Source organism: Anabrus simplex, chromosome 3, assembly GCF_040414725.1.
Source record: "Anabrus simplex isolate iqAnaSimp1 chromosome 3, ASM4041472v1, whole genome shotgun sequence".
In the NCBI taxonomy this organism is placed as follows: Eukaryota; Metazoa; Arthropoda; class Insecta; order Orthoptera; family Tettigoniidae; genus Anabrus; species Anabrus simplex.
In genome coordinates this window covers 262021971-262035550 of record NC_090267.1, presented here as the reverse complement: position 1 = coordinate 262035550, position 13580 = coordinate 262021971, and the positions used below count along the sequence as shown (strand labels likewise).

The 13580-nt window shown below is 38.1% G+C and overlaps 1 protein-coding gene across 2 annotated transcripts in view; it reads right to left on the bottom strand.

The window, feature by feature from the left end:
• LOC136866217 (acetylcholinesterase) overlaps positions 1-8030 on the bottom strand; it is a 95413-nt gene extending 87383 nt beyond the window's left edge. The window contains exons 1-2 of one of the 2 annotated variants that reach the window (XM_067142998.2): positions 7929-8030; positions 915-1088 (exon numbers count right to left, since the gene is read on the bottom strand). In XM_067142998.2, the coding sequence (XP_066999099.2) occupies positions 915-1088; positions 7929-7943 (189 nt within the window). In that variant the 5' untranslated portion in view covers positions 7944-8030. The other variant, XM_067142997.2, reaches the window with a different exon arrangement.
• Positions 8031-13580: the final 5550 nt, after the last annotated feature.

Genomic DNA, 13580 nt, shown 5'->3' with positions numbered 1-13580 from the left:
TGATGTTTGTGGCATTGATTGGGCATGTAAATGGGGTAAGTGCTTAAGTGATTTCTGGGTGTGTGGCTAGTAGCCTAGTATGCTGTTGTTAACTCTATGTGCTTGTTGCCAATATGGATTTATGTTGAAGAGTATATTCAACAGAACATTAATTCTGTATTTGGTTGGAGAAGTATGCTCCAGTTAGAAAGTTTTCCTTTAGAACATTTTTATGCCTTTTCTTATTGTGTGTGAGACATACTTATCCTTTGAACTCAGTGAATTACATTTGTTTTATTCCTGTCATTTGGTTCAGTAGTTTAATTTATGCTTTCATAATAATGTTAGCTCTTTATAAGGTTTCTCTAGCTGAGTTATTGTAATTATGCTTGTTAAATTACAGACAATAAACTGTTTGATGGTTTTACTTACTTTCGATCTGCCTCCATTTCGCCTCTGGTCATTTCTTTCCTATGGGACTTATGCTAATACCCTTTCACTTCTATAAGTCTGACTCACTTGAGATGATGATGATGATGATGATGATGATGATGATTTGAATAGCCCTTTAACTGCTGTTAGTATTAAGTAGGGCCATAATGCTAAAATTTTACCATAAAGGAACTCTTGAAGATACTTATAAATCTATACTTATAAATCTAGTGACACTGGTCTCTTGCAGTGGAGCAATGCCAATATTTGTTTCCATAGCCTCAGCCAAGAATACATGAAATAGTTTACCAAAAACTCAAAAATAACTCTGGAAACATGATAAAAGTCTCGTTCCCTACTGATATTATTTATAACCATTTATTTTTTGATCCTGTGCATATCATGTGCTTTGAGCATCCTCACGAAAGATAGATCTTGCTCCCAAGTACATTTAAATGTTTGTTACGCGTAACTTAGAAAAAATACAAGTAGGTAAGTCTTACCATGAAGCGGACTGGCCGCTCAGCAAATGGAATTCCCTTGAATTCATAAATGGTTCGTTTGGTGAAGTAGGACTGACTAGTTGTGCCCTGAAGGCTGCCCAGTCCAGGTATATTGACAAGAGTCTGTGCAGCAGTGAGGGATACACAAATTAACAGTGGTACCACCACATACACCTGTATAAAGAAACAAGATTGTGTTTAGTGCTGATAAATTTTCTATGTTTCATTAATAGGCAATTAAATATCATTTTAAACAATAAAATTCAAATCTAGGATAGTTACACTACCATCTGAAAAGAACTGCCACATTGAAAAATTTCTTAGTTTATTCTGACTAGCTGGTAATTAAATATTAATTGGTTTTTAAGATATCTGGTTCTCCAAGAAATGAATTTAATTCAGTATTTAATAGTAGTTTTTATCTTAACATATTAACTGTTAATTGAATATAATATTTTAAGGGATAAGCCACATTGCTTGTTCAATACCTTTAAAGTACAGGAGACCTGAAATATTCATCATTCTCTTTTCTTAAATATGAGAATATAAAACTGAAGAAAAATTGATTGTTGTTGCCATTAAAGATATATGAGCCTAACATAAAACAAAAGCCAATGAAAACAGTACTGCATGGTAACATTACACACATTAAAAATAATAAAATAATGAACAAGCTAAAGAAAGATAAACAACATACACTTGACAAGGACAACTAAAGGCAATAGGAACAGACAGAGAACAGGATGTCTGGACAATCCTGCTGGGCACTTAAGTTCTTGACCCAAGCAATCATATTCCTTAAAAGTGTTCATTAAACCTAATCAACTTAACTTTTGAAATAGATTAAAAAGGAGATAGCCCACAGACATTAACATGCACAGTTGATGCTGGAAATTAGATCTACTGTTAATACACAAATTCATGACATACGAAATTCTTAAATGAACTTTTTCACTGTGGGAGTGCACACGGGCACTTGGGTTCATGGTCCTGCCCTCAGATCCCGGGGGATATTCTGTGCACCAAATAAATGCTGTCAGGTTTAAAAGTGATATCAAAGGAATTTAAAATTTTAGAAACAGAGGTTAAAAAGCAGTAAATCAGAAAACATAAGTAAGCTAATGGACATCAACGAGATTCTAAGGACATGATCCTGAAAATAAAAGACCTACTTCGGAATTGAAGATTCCCTTATTGCAGTGAGCTAGTCCCTTTCTACTAAGACAGGCAACAAAGAAAAATGCAATGACATTCCTTTGATATTGTGATTTACATGGTAAAGTAACCTATTCCCAAATAAAAGTGTGTCACAGTGCTGAAAAAAATGCTATTTTGACTAAATTAAATCATCAAAGGTGCAAGACTGCCCCTGACAATTCCTGCAAGAAAAGCAGGTTAATTTAAGACATGATAACAAAAATAAAATTTACCTTATCCCCATCAGTCTGGAATTCGCCTCGAAGCGAGAGCTCAGAAAAGACATGTCCACCTCCATGGAGGACCAAGATGAGAATCGAGGTGCAAACATCACATCTTAGGATATTACCCCCCCCACCCCCACCTCCAGTTTGCATGCGGCACCCTTCCAATACAAGGGAAGCAACTGACCAATCACGTGCAGATCTTAACAATTTTACTAAGCAGAAAAAATAAAATAAATAATAATAATAAACTGAAGAACAAGGATTACCCCTTTACACATGCAACCCCAAAGATAATTTTATATGCATATTATAAACTTTTACAAAAACAATTCTGAAAACATCTCTTTGAAATGTTATACCATAGACATTAAGGACTACCCCATACTCTTGTCAGTCACCCAAAACTGAAGTTACCCCATCCACCTGCATGTGACACCGTGTTTTAAGATATATATACAGTTTCAAAATCTTTCAATGGACTGAGAGTTTACTAGTAGATAAAAACATACATTTAGTGTTATTGTAAAATCTATACTCCTTGTAAAATGTAAATTTATTTTGAGTAATTTTTATCCAATGTACTTTTTTGCTCACTCTTAAACAAATGGAACAAATTAATGTTTTGTGTGGGGCTTGTGTTCTGCTGCCAGTGACTGCTTCCCTCACAAAAATATTGTGTCGGTGATCTTGGAAGGGAATTGCACAGGGTAGTATAATCGGTCCGTTACTTTTCTTAATATACACAAATGATTTAGGGAACAATATAACATCAAAAATAAGATTGTATGCAGATAATTGTTTATGGGGAAATAAATAACACTGAGGATTGTTCAGAATTACAAAGGGACCTTGAGAGTATCCAACAATGGGTTGAAGAAAATAATATGAAGGTTAATGGAGGCAAATCAACAGTTACAATATTTACAAACAGGAGCTTTAAAACTGAATTTGAATATACTTTGGATGAGGTAGTTATCCCAAAAGATGGCAAGTGCTAATACTTAGGTGTGAAATTTGAAAGTAATTTGCACTGGAAGGGTCATGTTGATGACATTGTTGGGAAAGCATACAGATCGTTACATGTCATAATGAGGCTACTTAAAGGATGCAACAAAGAATTAAAAGAAAAAAGTTACTTAAGTATGGTTCATCCATTATTGGAATATGCAAACAGTGTTTGGGATCATCACCAAGAATACCTAATAAAAGAAATACATAGTGTGCAGAGGAAAGCAGCAAAATTTGTAACAGGGGATTTCAGGAGAAACAGTACGGTAGTGTATCAGAAATGTTAGAGGAACGTGGGTGGGAAACTTTAAGTAAGAGAAGGGAGAAAACTAGACTTATGGGATTATATAGAGCCTATACAGGAGAAGAAGCATAAGGAAAAATCCGTGAGAGGCTTCAGTTGGAAAATAATTATATTGGCAGAACTGACCACAAGTATAAAATTACAAGGAATTTTAGCAGAAGCAATTGGGGTAAATTTTCATTCATTGGGAAGGGCGTGAAGGAGTGGAACAGTTTACCAGGGGTAGTGTTTGATCCTTTTCCAAAATCTGTACAGATATTCAAGAAGAGAATAAACAGCAACAAGGAAAATAAATGAAATGTTAGAGGGCATTCGACCAGTGCAGGCTATTGTAAATAAAAAATGTGTGTGAAAAAATTAATTCTATCCCCTGGTCCATGGAATTTGGACAGCCAAAGTAGGGGACTGCCTGTAGGGGTGAAGTACAGTGGGGACTTCGAGGGCCCTGGGACCGCTACGGTAGTTGTGAAGGCCCTTCAGGAACTCTGAAAAGTGGTGGCAAAAGGGGCTCTGGTTAAGACGCAGCAGGTCATTATGCTACTTAGGTTCCAAAACGGGTAAAGAAAAAGTAAATAAATGCAATGTAAATTTTAATCTTATACCAGTTGCATAGTATAATTTGAAGTAATTCCACATACTGTATATGAGTTGACTGTGTTTGTAAGTATAGGAGATATTATAAGTAGAATTTTGTAAACAATATAAATTTATTAAGGATGATCTGTTTGTTTAATAGAAAAAAATTGTTAGCATAAATTGTATATTATTGTATTCTAGAAAAATTTTCTTCTTCTCTTGTTAATTTAAAATTTAGTGCTTGGCAATAATGTATTTTAGTATACCATTTGCCACTGAGGTAGACACCTCATTTGCAAATAAAGAGATTTTGATTTGATTCACTACTGTCATTCATCAAGTGCCATTGCCTTGGCCGTAAGTGCCCAGGGCAAGGTTCAGTCTTTTAGAAAAAGACAATTATAAATTTTATCTTCATGATTGAATGTACAGGAAAATATCAGATGGGTATCTGTCGAGAGACTAGACTAACGAATGTTTCATCGAAAGGGGAGTAGCGGCCTTTCGGAAGTTGCAAGGGCGACAGTCTAGATGATTGACTGATACGGCTTTGTAATAATACTCAACATGGCTTAGCTGTGTTGATACTGCTACATGGCTGAAAGCAACAGGAAACTACAGCCATAACTAACTCCCGAGGTCATGCAGCTCTCTCTGTATGAATGATGTACTGATGATGGCTTACTCCCGGGTAAAATATTCTGGAGGTAAAATAGTCCCCCATTCGGATCTCCGGGTGGGGACTACACGAGAGGGGGCGATCATCAGGAAGATGGATGCTAACATTCTGCAAGTCAGAGCATGGAATGTTAGAAGTTTGAATCGTTGTGGTAGGCTAGAGAATCTGAAAAGGGAGATGGATACACTAAAGTTAGATATAGTTGGTATAATTGAAGTACATTGGCAGGAAGAGCAGAATTTTTGGTCAGGCAACTACAGAATTATCAACACAAAACAAAACACAGGAAATGCAGGAGTTGGTTTAATAATGAATAAGAAAGATGTAGTGTTTACAGTGCACTATGTCTTCTGGTGTGGGCTATATCAAATTTGTTACTTTCATTGACCTGTCTCAGTCTCATCCTTTGCTTTGACAATATGAAAGTGACTGAGGTATGAGTGATGCTAGTAATACCATTCCTTATGCAGCCAGTCCCTGTTATGAATGGTGTGAAAATATTGCTCATAGGGTCGGTTGGTGCATGCATTTCAGTGGGCTTGGCAGACTGATATGTAATAGCAGCGGCTGGCTCGGTGAGGAAAGCAACGAGAAACTACCTCACTCCTCATTTCCCTAGTAAGCCTCTTCAGTGACGCCTAGGCTATTTATGACAGCTGTTGGCGGAGCTGCAGAGGATCAAACCAGCCTTCAGGCTGAATACGCAACATACTATGACCAGCATAGTGAAATAATTATTGTTGTCAAGATAGACACCAAACCAATGCCTATCACAATAGTGCAGATCTATATGCCCACTAGTTCAGTGAATGATGAGGAAACCAAAAGAATATAAGAAGAGATAGAAGATTTAATACAATATGTAAAAGGTGACGAGAATCTAATTGTGATGGGAGACTGGAATGCAGTGGTGGGCCAAGGAAGATCAGGTAATACAGTAGGAGAATTTGGATTGCGATACATTTTCTAATATCTGTTCTGTTAGGGGAATATACAAGTCTTTCAACTTCTTTTTGCCAGAATTATTCAGTAGTTTTATCAAAAATTATGTCAAACAGTACAACCAAATTATTCTAGTTTTCTTCTTTGGTGGTACTGATAATTTCACATATGATCCAAAACTTCCATAATAGACACCTTAACTGTCCAAGATATTGTATGCTCACATTTCAGATGCTTTTGGCTTCTTGCACAAAGCATCAGTTACGTGTCCATACCTCAGTGCCATGTAGGAGGATACTGTATGTCTGTTACTATAGCCCAAAAGGTAGTTTAGGCCCCACTCCATTGCACCCTCCTAACATTAACCCAATGACATAAGATTTAAATACCTTATGAAATGAATTAGATATCACACTTAAATGGCGTAGCAGAGAGGTTGGAAGCAAAGTCAACTTATAAAATCAGCCAGTAAAGATTATTTCTTTGAAATTTTGATGTAATAGCAAAAACATGAACTTGCCAATTATTTTGTCACAGTATGTTTGCTTTTTTATGGTAGAACTCTGTATCTCAAATCATATTCAAGGTCCTCCTTACCTTGATTCTTATTCTATCCTCCACAGATGAAGGTCAGTCAAAAATTGTGGGCTGATGTGTTTATTTTATTGTATTCTCTATTCAAGCATGCTTACATGGTAAGTTACTGCTCTCTGTCTGTTTTCTGACAGCTGACTTCCCGCTCCTCTGACTGCACAATGGAAAGCCAGGTGTATAAAACATCCCAAAAGTTAATGTATTCAGTAATAGATTGGAAATGAAAAATTGGTTGAACAGCAAATATATTTGGTGGAATGTTATTTAAAAGAGATAACTATAGAAGAAACATTTGGAGATTTTCTTGTAAAAATAATGACTCCAGCATTACTACAAAATCTTGCATATTGAAGTTGATAAAAAATTGGCATACAACAGGTTCAATTTGTGATGTACAGAGGAAGTGGAAAAAACATAATTTAACTGAAGATAAACTTGGGGATATTCGGACATGGTTAGAAGTGAGCCCCAGAAAATCCCTTACCGGTAATAGTCTAGTGCAGGAAACAAACATATCCATGGGGTCGGCCCACAAAGCAACCAGACTGCTGAAATTTCGACTATATAAAATAATGTTTGCGTAGGAACTTCACCAGACAGATTTTGACACAGAATAAGGTTCTGTGATTGGTTTTGTGAAAGTGTTTTCAATGGAACTTTGGATCCACAGCTAATGTTTATGTCTGATGAAGCATGGTTCCTTCTTTCTGGACATGTAAATTCTCAAAATGTGTGATTGTGGAGTACTGAGAACTCACATATTGTACAGAAAGTGCCAATGCATTGCAATAAAATAGGGGTATGGCATGCGTTAAGTGCACTCCGGATAATGTGGCCTATATTTTTCAATGTCTGAGCAAATTCAGATGATTATTTGAGAAGAATTTTGTATCTACTTTTTAATGAACTGTCACAGGAGGAATAGGATTGTGGATATTTGGTGCCACAGTCCATAATTCTATAAACAATGTATGTGCACTTCCGTTATTATCTAGTTTCCTGCTTTTGTACATCTGACTTCCCATGATGCAGTCAGGGGAGTGGGAAGTTGGCCGGCAGTAGAATGATGCAAAGTTTCCTCGTAAAATGAGAAGCTCTGTACTATATTTGTCGGGAAGAAAGATAAGAATGCAGTCCTATTTCCTATCTGTGATGTATAATTCTTAATTTCAGACAAAGTAATGATGTACAACAGTTGGCCAAAGGAGACTGAACTGTTAAAACAGATAATAATAACATTAATAACTGCTGGAGACATCATCAGACACAGCTCAAGACCAAACAATAATTGTCATCCATATTCCACAAATTATTGCTCCTGTGACTTCTATAAATGACATTGCAAAAAAAAGTGAACAAGAGGTGAAGATTAGACTGTGTTCCATCTACTTCTTGATAAAACATCCAAAGGAGATCCTAAATAATGAGCAGCTTACACAGAATTTTGCAGAAAAGTGTGACATCAACACTGCTTGTAGAATACATACCATATTTAAGCCCATAATCAGGTGAAGTGGCTTGTTTTGATTATTTCTTGAGTATGAGAAAAATAAGCTGGTCTGATATTTATCTCACATGCTACTTATAGTGATATGTGAAGTGCTCCATAAGAGATAAGTGGGTTATCTTTGAAGAGTCAACCAATAGCAACTTCAAATTCATGAAAGCTACTTGAATTCTGCTTACTGCCAATAATGAAGCCAACACATTAACATTTATGTGAACTTTATGGTCCATAAAAGCAACTTAACATTATACTTAATCTTGGATTATCCACTTTCAGAACATATATCTTTTGTTATCCCTTTTTTTTCCCGCTTGTACAGGGTGTTTGGAAGATGGATCCAAGTATTTTTTGTGCTTGTTATTGATAGGTCCCTGAATACATGTGACATCAAAATAATGTCCTATTTCAAAAATAAGAAAATGAAGTTGAAAATCTGATGTTTGTAGATCAGGTAGTGTTGAACTCTTAGAGAGAGGAATTTAATATACTGGCAGATGTAGTAATAAAAAAAACTCAACAGAAGGCAGTAAATTACATTTATTTGTCTGGCTGAAAGGAGAATCCTCAAATATAGTTGCATTATCTCCCTGCAAACTGTGAGAAGCTATTGTGTTCAGTCAAGCATGCGTTGTGAGATTTGAGATAGCTCTTCGCAATTTTTTGCTGAAGATAACTCGCTTCGCAGGGTTTTATTGTACATCCATGCAGTTTTCTCTATATAATACAGAAGTTCATTAAAAGACCACTCTTTTTCTGTTTCTTCCTTTATTTCTATTTTTTGGGGGGTACATAAATATCTTACATTCTAAGTCATTTCATAAAAATACATTCTTATACACTACATTTGATGTCTTGTGTGGCGCATGCACATACAGATTTTCTGTTTGTGCAACACGGGGGAAAGCAGCGTAGAGCTGACCATGTGTGAAACAGGAATCCTTCAAATTAACTCTGCAATTGTGGAACATTTGACCCTGAGCCTTATTGATAGTCATACTATAAGCTAATCTCGGAAATTGTAATCGTTTGAAACAAAATGACAAATCATTTTAGATCAATGGAATTCCTTTTTCTTTGCTGGTTAGGACTACCGTACTGACTCAATTATATTGTTTAGGAGTTGTTTCAGTAAGTATCTGTTTTATATTCAAGAATTTCAGAAAATACTCACAGATATACTCAAGCAGCAAACGGTTAATGTTCTATGATCACCATACTCCTGCGAGATGAATAAAATATGGTGTATAAAATCAAGGAGTACACATCACAGCCTTCTAGAGCACATTCTCACTCCGATCCTTCCAGAACCATTCTCACTCATTTTAATACATTCAATGATGAAGTCAGCCAATTTCAAGCCCCACATCTCCCACACTAACACAGCTACAGACACGTAACCACTATAGTGTAATATGGGAGAATTGAGGCTAATACCGCACACAAACACCAGTGGTCTGCAGTGAGTAGTCGTGGCTACAAGGTAAAATATACGGACACACACACACATACCCACTCACATCTACTTATATGTATAGTCAGCCAATTTCAACCCCCACATCTCCCACACCACCACAGCTACAGACACGCAACCACTATAGTGCATGATGGGAGTCTTCAGTCTACTACCACACACAAACACCAGTGGTCTGCGATGGGTAGTTGCGGCTGCAACGTAAAATATACGGACACAGACATCAATTTTTTTTGTATAGTCGGCCGCTTTCAACCCCCACCCAACATCTTCCACACCCCCACAGCTACCAACACGCAATCACCATAGTGCATGATGGGAGACTCGAGGGTCCTATCACACAGAAGCATCAGTGGTCTGCGATGTGTATTTGTGGTTGCAAGGTGAAATATACAAACACACATGTCTGTTTTTATATGTAGTTGGCCAATATCAAACCCCATATTTCCCACACCACCACAGCTACCGACACAGAATCACTACAGTGCATGATGTTAGACTCCAGGCTTCTACCGCACATGAACAACAGTGGTCTGCAGTGGATAGTTGTGGCTGCAAGATGCAAAATACAACCACGCAGGTCTATTTTTATATATAGTCGGTCACTTTCAACCCATACATCTTCCATACCACCACAGCTACTGATACACAACCACTATAATGCACAATGGGAGACTTGAGGCTACTACCACACACAAACACCAGTGGTCTATGGTGGGTATTTGTGGCTCCAAGGTGAAATATATGGACACATATGTCAATTTTCATATATAGTTGGCCACTTTCAATCCCCACACCTCCCACACCACCACAGCTACCGACATGCAATCATCATAGTGACGATGGAAGACTCGAGACTACTACCACACACAATTCCCAGTGGTCTGAGGTGGGTAGTTGTGGCTGCAAAGAGAAATATACAAACACACATGTCAATTTATATATAGTCGGCCACTTTCAACCACCAGATCTGCCACACCACCATAGCTACATGCACACAACTACTATAGTGCACAATGGGAGACCAGAGGTTACTACCACACACAAACACCAATGGTCTGTGTTGGGTATTTGTGGGTCTAAGTTGAAATATATGGGCACACGTGTCTGTTTTTTATATATAGTTCGCCATTTTCAACCACCACATCTACCAAAGGCTACAGATACCGATATGCAACAACTGTAGTGCACAATGGGAGACTTGAGGCTACTACACACAGAAACACCTGTGGTCTGCAGTGGGTAGTTTTGGCATCAAGGTGAAATATACGGACACACACGCCTGTTTTTATATATATATATATATATAGATAGATTAAAATGTTTTGAGCTTGGTAAATTCGTGAAGCAGGATGCTACCCTACTTACACATAGTGCAAGTGAGAATCTCTCCTCTAATGGGTTAGGGACCATGGTGGATTGTATTGTCCTAGCCACCTGAGCACAAGGAGGGCCATGATTCAGAATATGTCCGAGATGCCCACTCCCATTCTATAGCAACTGGTATCCCGACTCTCAGGACCACTTACAAGGCCACTCAGCTGTTGCCCATGGTCTATGAACTAGGACATGACTACAGCAACCCACACCAATTCACAGAGGCTTACAGACTGAATGCTGAAAGGTGCAATGGTCTGTAATGGTGATGTATATATGTATAGATTTTGCGATATGCTTAGTAAGGAGAGAGTGATTGAGCAATAGATTTCTTCAATTTTAGATTCTACAGATGTAGATTTTTTATTTAAAGAGTCCAAAGAGGGAAATTCAAGTAGTGAGTCTTCTCAGTGCAAGAGCGACTCAAGTGCCCCAGAGAACAGTACGCATGACGAAAGGATTGACTTGAGTATCATGGACACGGGACCTTCAAGTACCATTCCGATATACAATATTAATCATGGACCGATATTACATTCATATTTTGACACTAGCTGATAATAATAATAATTTCGTGTGGCTATTTCTAGCCAAGTGCAGCCCTTGTAAGGCAGACCCTCCGATGAGGGTGGGCGGCATCTGCCATTTGTAGGTAACTGCGTGTTCTTTGTGGTGGAGGATAGTGTTATGTGTGGTGTGTGAGTTGCAGGGATGTTGGGGACAGCACAAACACCCAGCCCCCGGGCCATTGGAATTAACCAATTAAGGTTAAAATCCCCGACCCGGCCGGGAATCGAACCCGGGACCCTCTGAACCGAAGGCCAGTACGCTGACCAATCAGCCAACGAGTCGGACACACTAGCTGATGTACCCATGCTTCACAACGGAATTTTACACTGTATACAGAATTATCGTAATTAGTGTACATGTTGCGAGTGAGATTGCATTAAATTGCATAGCTCCTAACGTTACCCCAGAAACACGACAGGGATTCTCTATAAGTCTTTTCTCATGTGAAGACTGTTGCCTACTATCAGTCACAATCAAGTTGAGGAGTTTTCATTAGGATGGTAGGCCCACTTGTCTACTGCCAGTCAGAATCGAGTTGGGCATTTTTCATTATAATGGCAGACGCTCACTCTTCACCTGCCTTTTTACATCCTCAGATAGACTGTCTTAGTGGTTTTCCCAACTGAAATGAACATAGGTCATTACAATGATGTCAGTAGGAATGGCACGATTAAAAGCAATGCTTTCATATGAAATACTCGATCAAATAAAAAAATCCACCTATTTTCTCACTTTTAACAAACAGTACTATGCTGCCGATCTAACAGTCCAAAGTTCCTGAGCTGGAATGACCAAGCCGCAGACAGCCGTGATCCGTGAACACTCTTCGTCTTTTTGGCAGAAGGGGGGAGGGGGAGGAGGAGGGGGCGTCAAATAGTGGAGAGTCCCAGGGCAAAAACTATGCCCTTTTACTAATCTGTTTCCTAGGAGTACCCGATGAGTCGGAAAATCTCAATTCACTACACTGGTGGCGGCAGTCTCCTTCCCCTTAGAACATTAGACCATCTGTCTTCTACAACTCCCCCACCCCCTTTCCTTCCTCTCCCTCATGTACACCTACTATAACCTGTACATTGTTTGAGGGAGGTCTATCTGCCTAATGCCTCGCCACACCCACAGTTCCTATACTTGCACTCCTTAGCCATTCTTTATGGAAAAAATGAAAAGAGAAGGAAAAATAAAAATAATTTATGTGCAAAAGTATGAATGGAGGGATATATTGTCTGGAATAGTACCTACTCAAAGTTCACACGACACTAAGGTAATTAATGTACGGCTACACTACAATACTACTTAGTCAAAATCTACTTTTATCTTACAACACCCTAACAGGATAAAAACTGCTGTTAATTACTGAATACCGTAAGGAATACACAAGAATTACACAATTCTAAACTGCAATTAAGCGTATCCTAATTATAACAACAGAATTTTAGTAAGAGAGTTTCTACCTCTACTATAACAGTACTACACAAATATTTTACAATAATAAAATAAGCACGCTAAATTCTAATAAGATATTACTCGTATATGACTGTACAGTACACTACAATATTTTTAAACTACGTTGGACGTATCTTAATTACAATACCGGTACTGTATGTCACTACTAAGCACAAACAGGAATGAAAATTGCAAGTTTGAAATTTGCACGTACTACTGTACTGATAGATTACCAACAAAGATAAATGCTTAGACAGGTTATTATTAGTACTATGTTCTAATACGAGGGTTGGGGCAAAAATCAGGCAACTATTTTTTTTCTTGAAGATACCAGTCCGGTTGGAAAATGTGACATACAGTATAGAGATAAAAGGACAAGCTGTTAACTACATGTGTGAACAATGAATAGCACTTAAATATCGTAACAACCTAATTTATTACGGTAGTATACAGGGCAATACGGCCTTCCAGGTGCAAAAGAATGGCAACACAGTACACATAAAGTTGATATGACAAACCTGGGCCTAAAGACCCTCAAAGTATCCCCTGCTACTGACACCACACGCTGCCAACGATGTAGGAGGTGCTGAATACCATCTGCGTCAGCATTTGCCGCACCATGCGTTAATCGCGTCACCTGTTGGCGCACAGCATTAGCAATGTCCTCTCGTGTTGCAAAACCGCCTACCACGTAGTGGTTCCTTAATCTTTCGAATGAGATCAAAGTCACAGCACAAAATGTCGGGAGTGTACGGTGGGTGCTCCAATTCT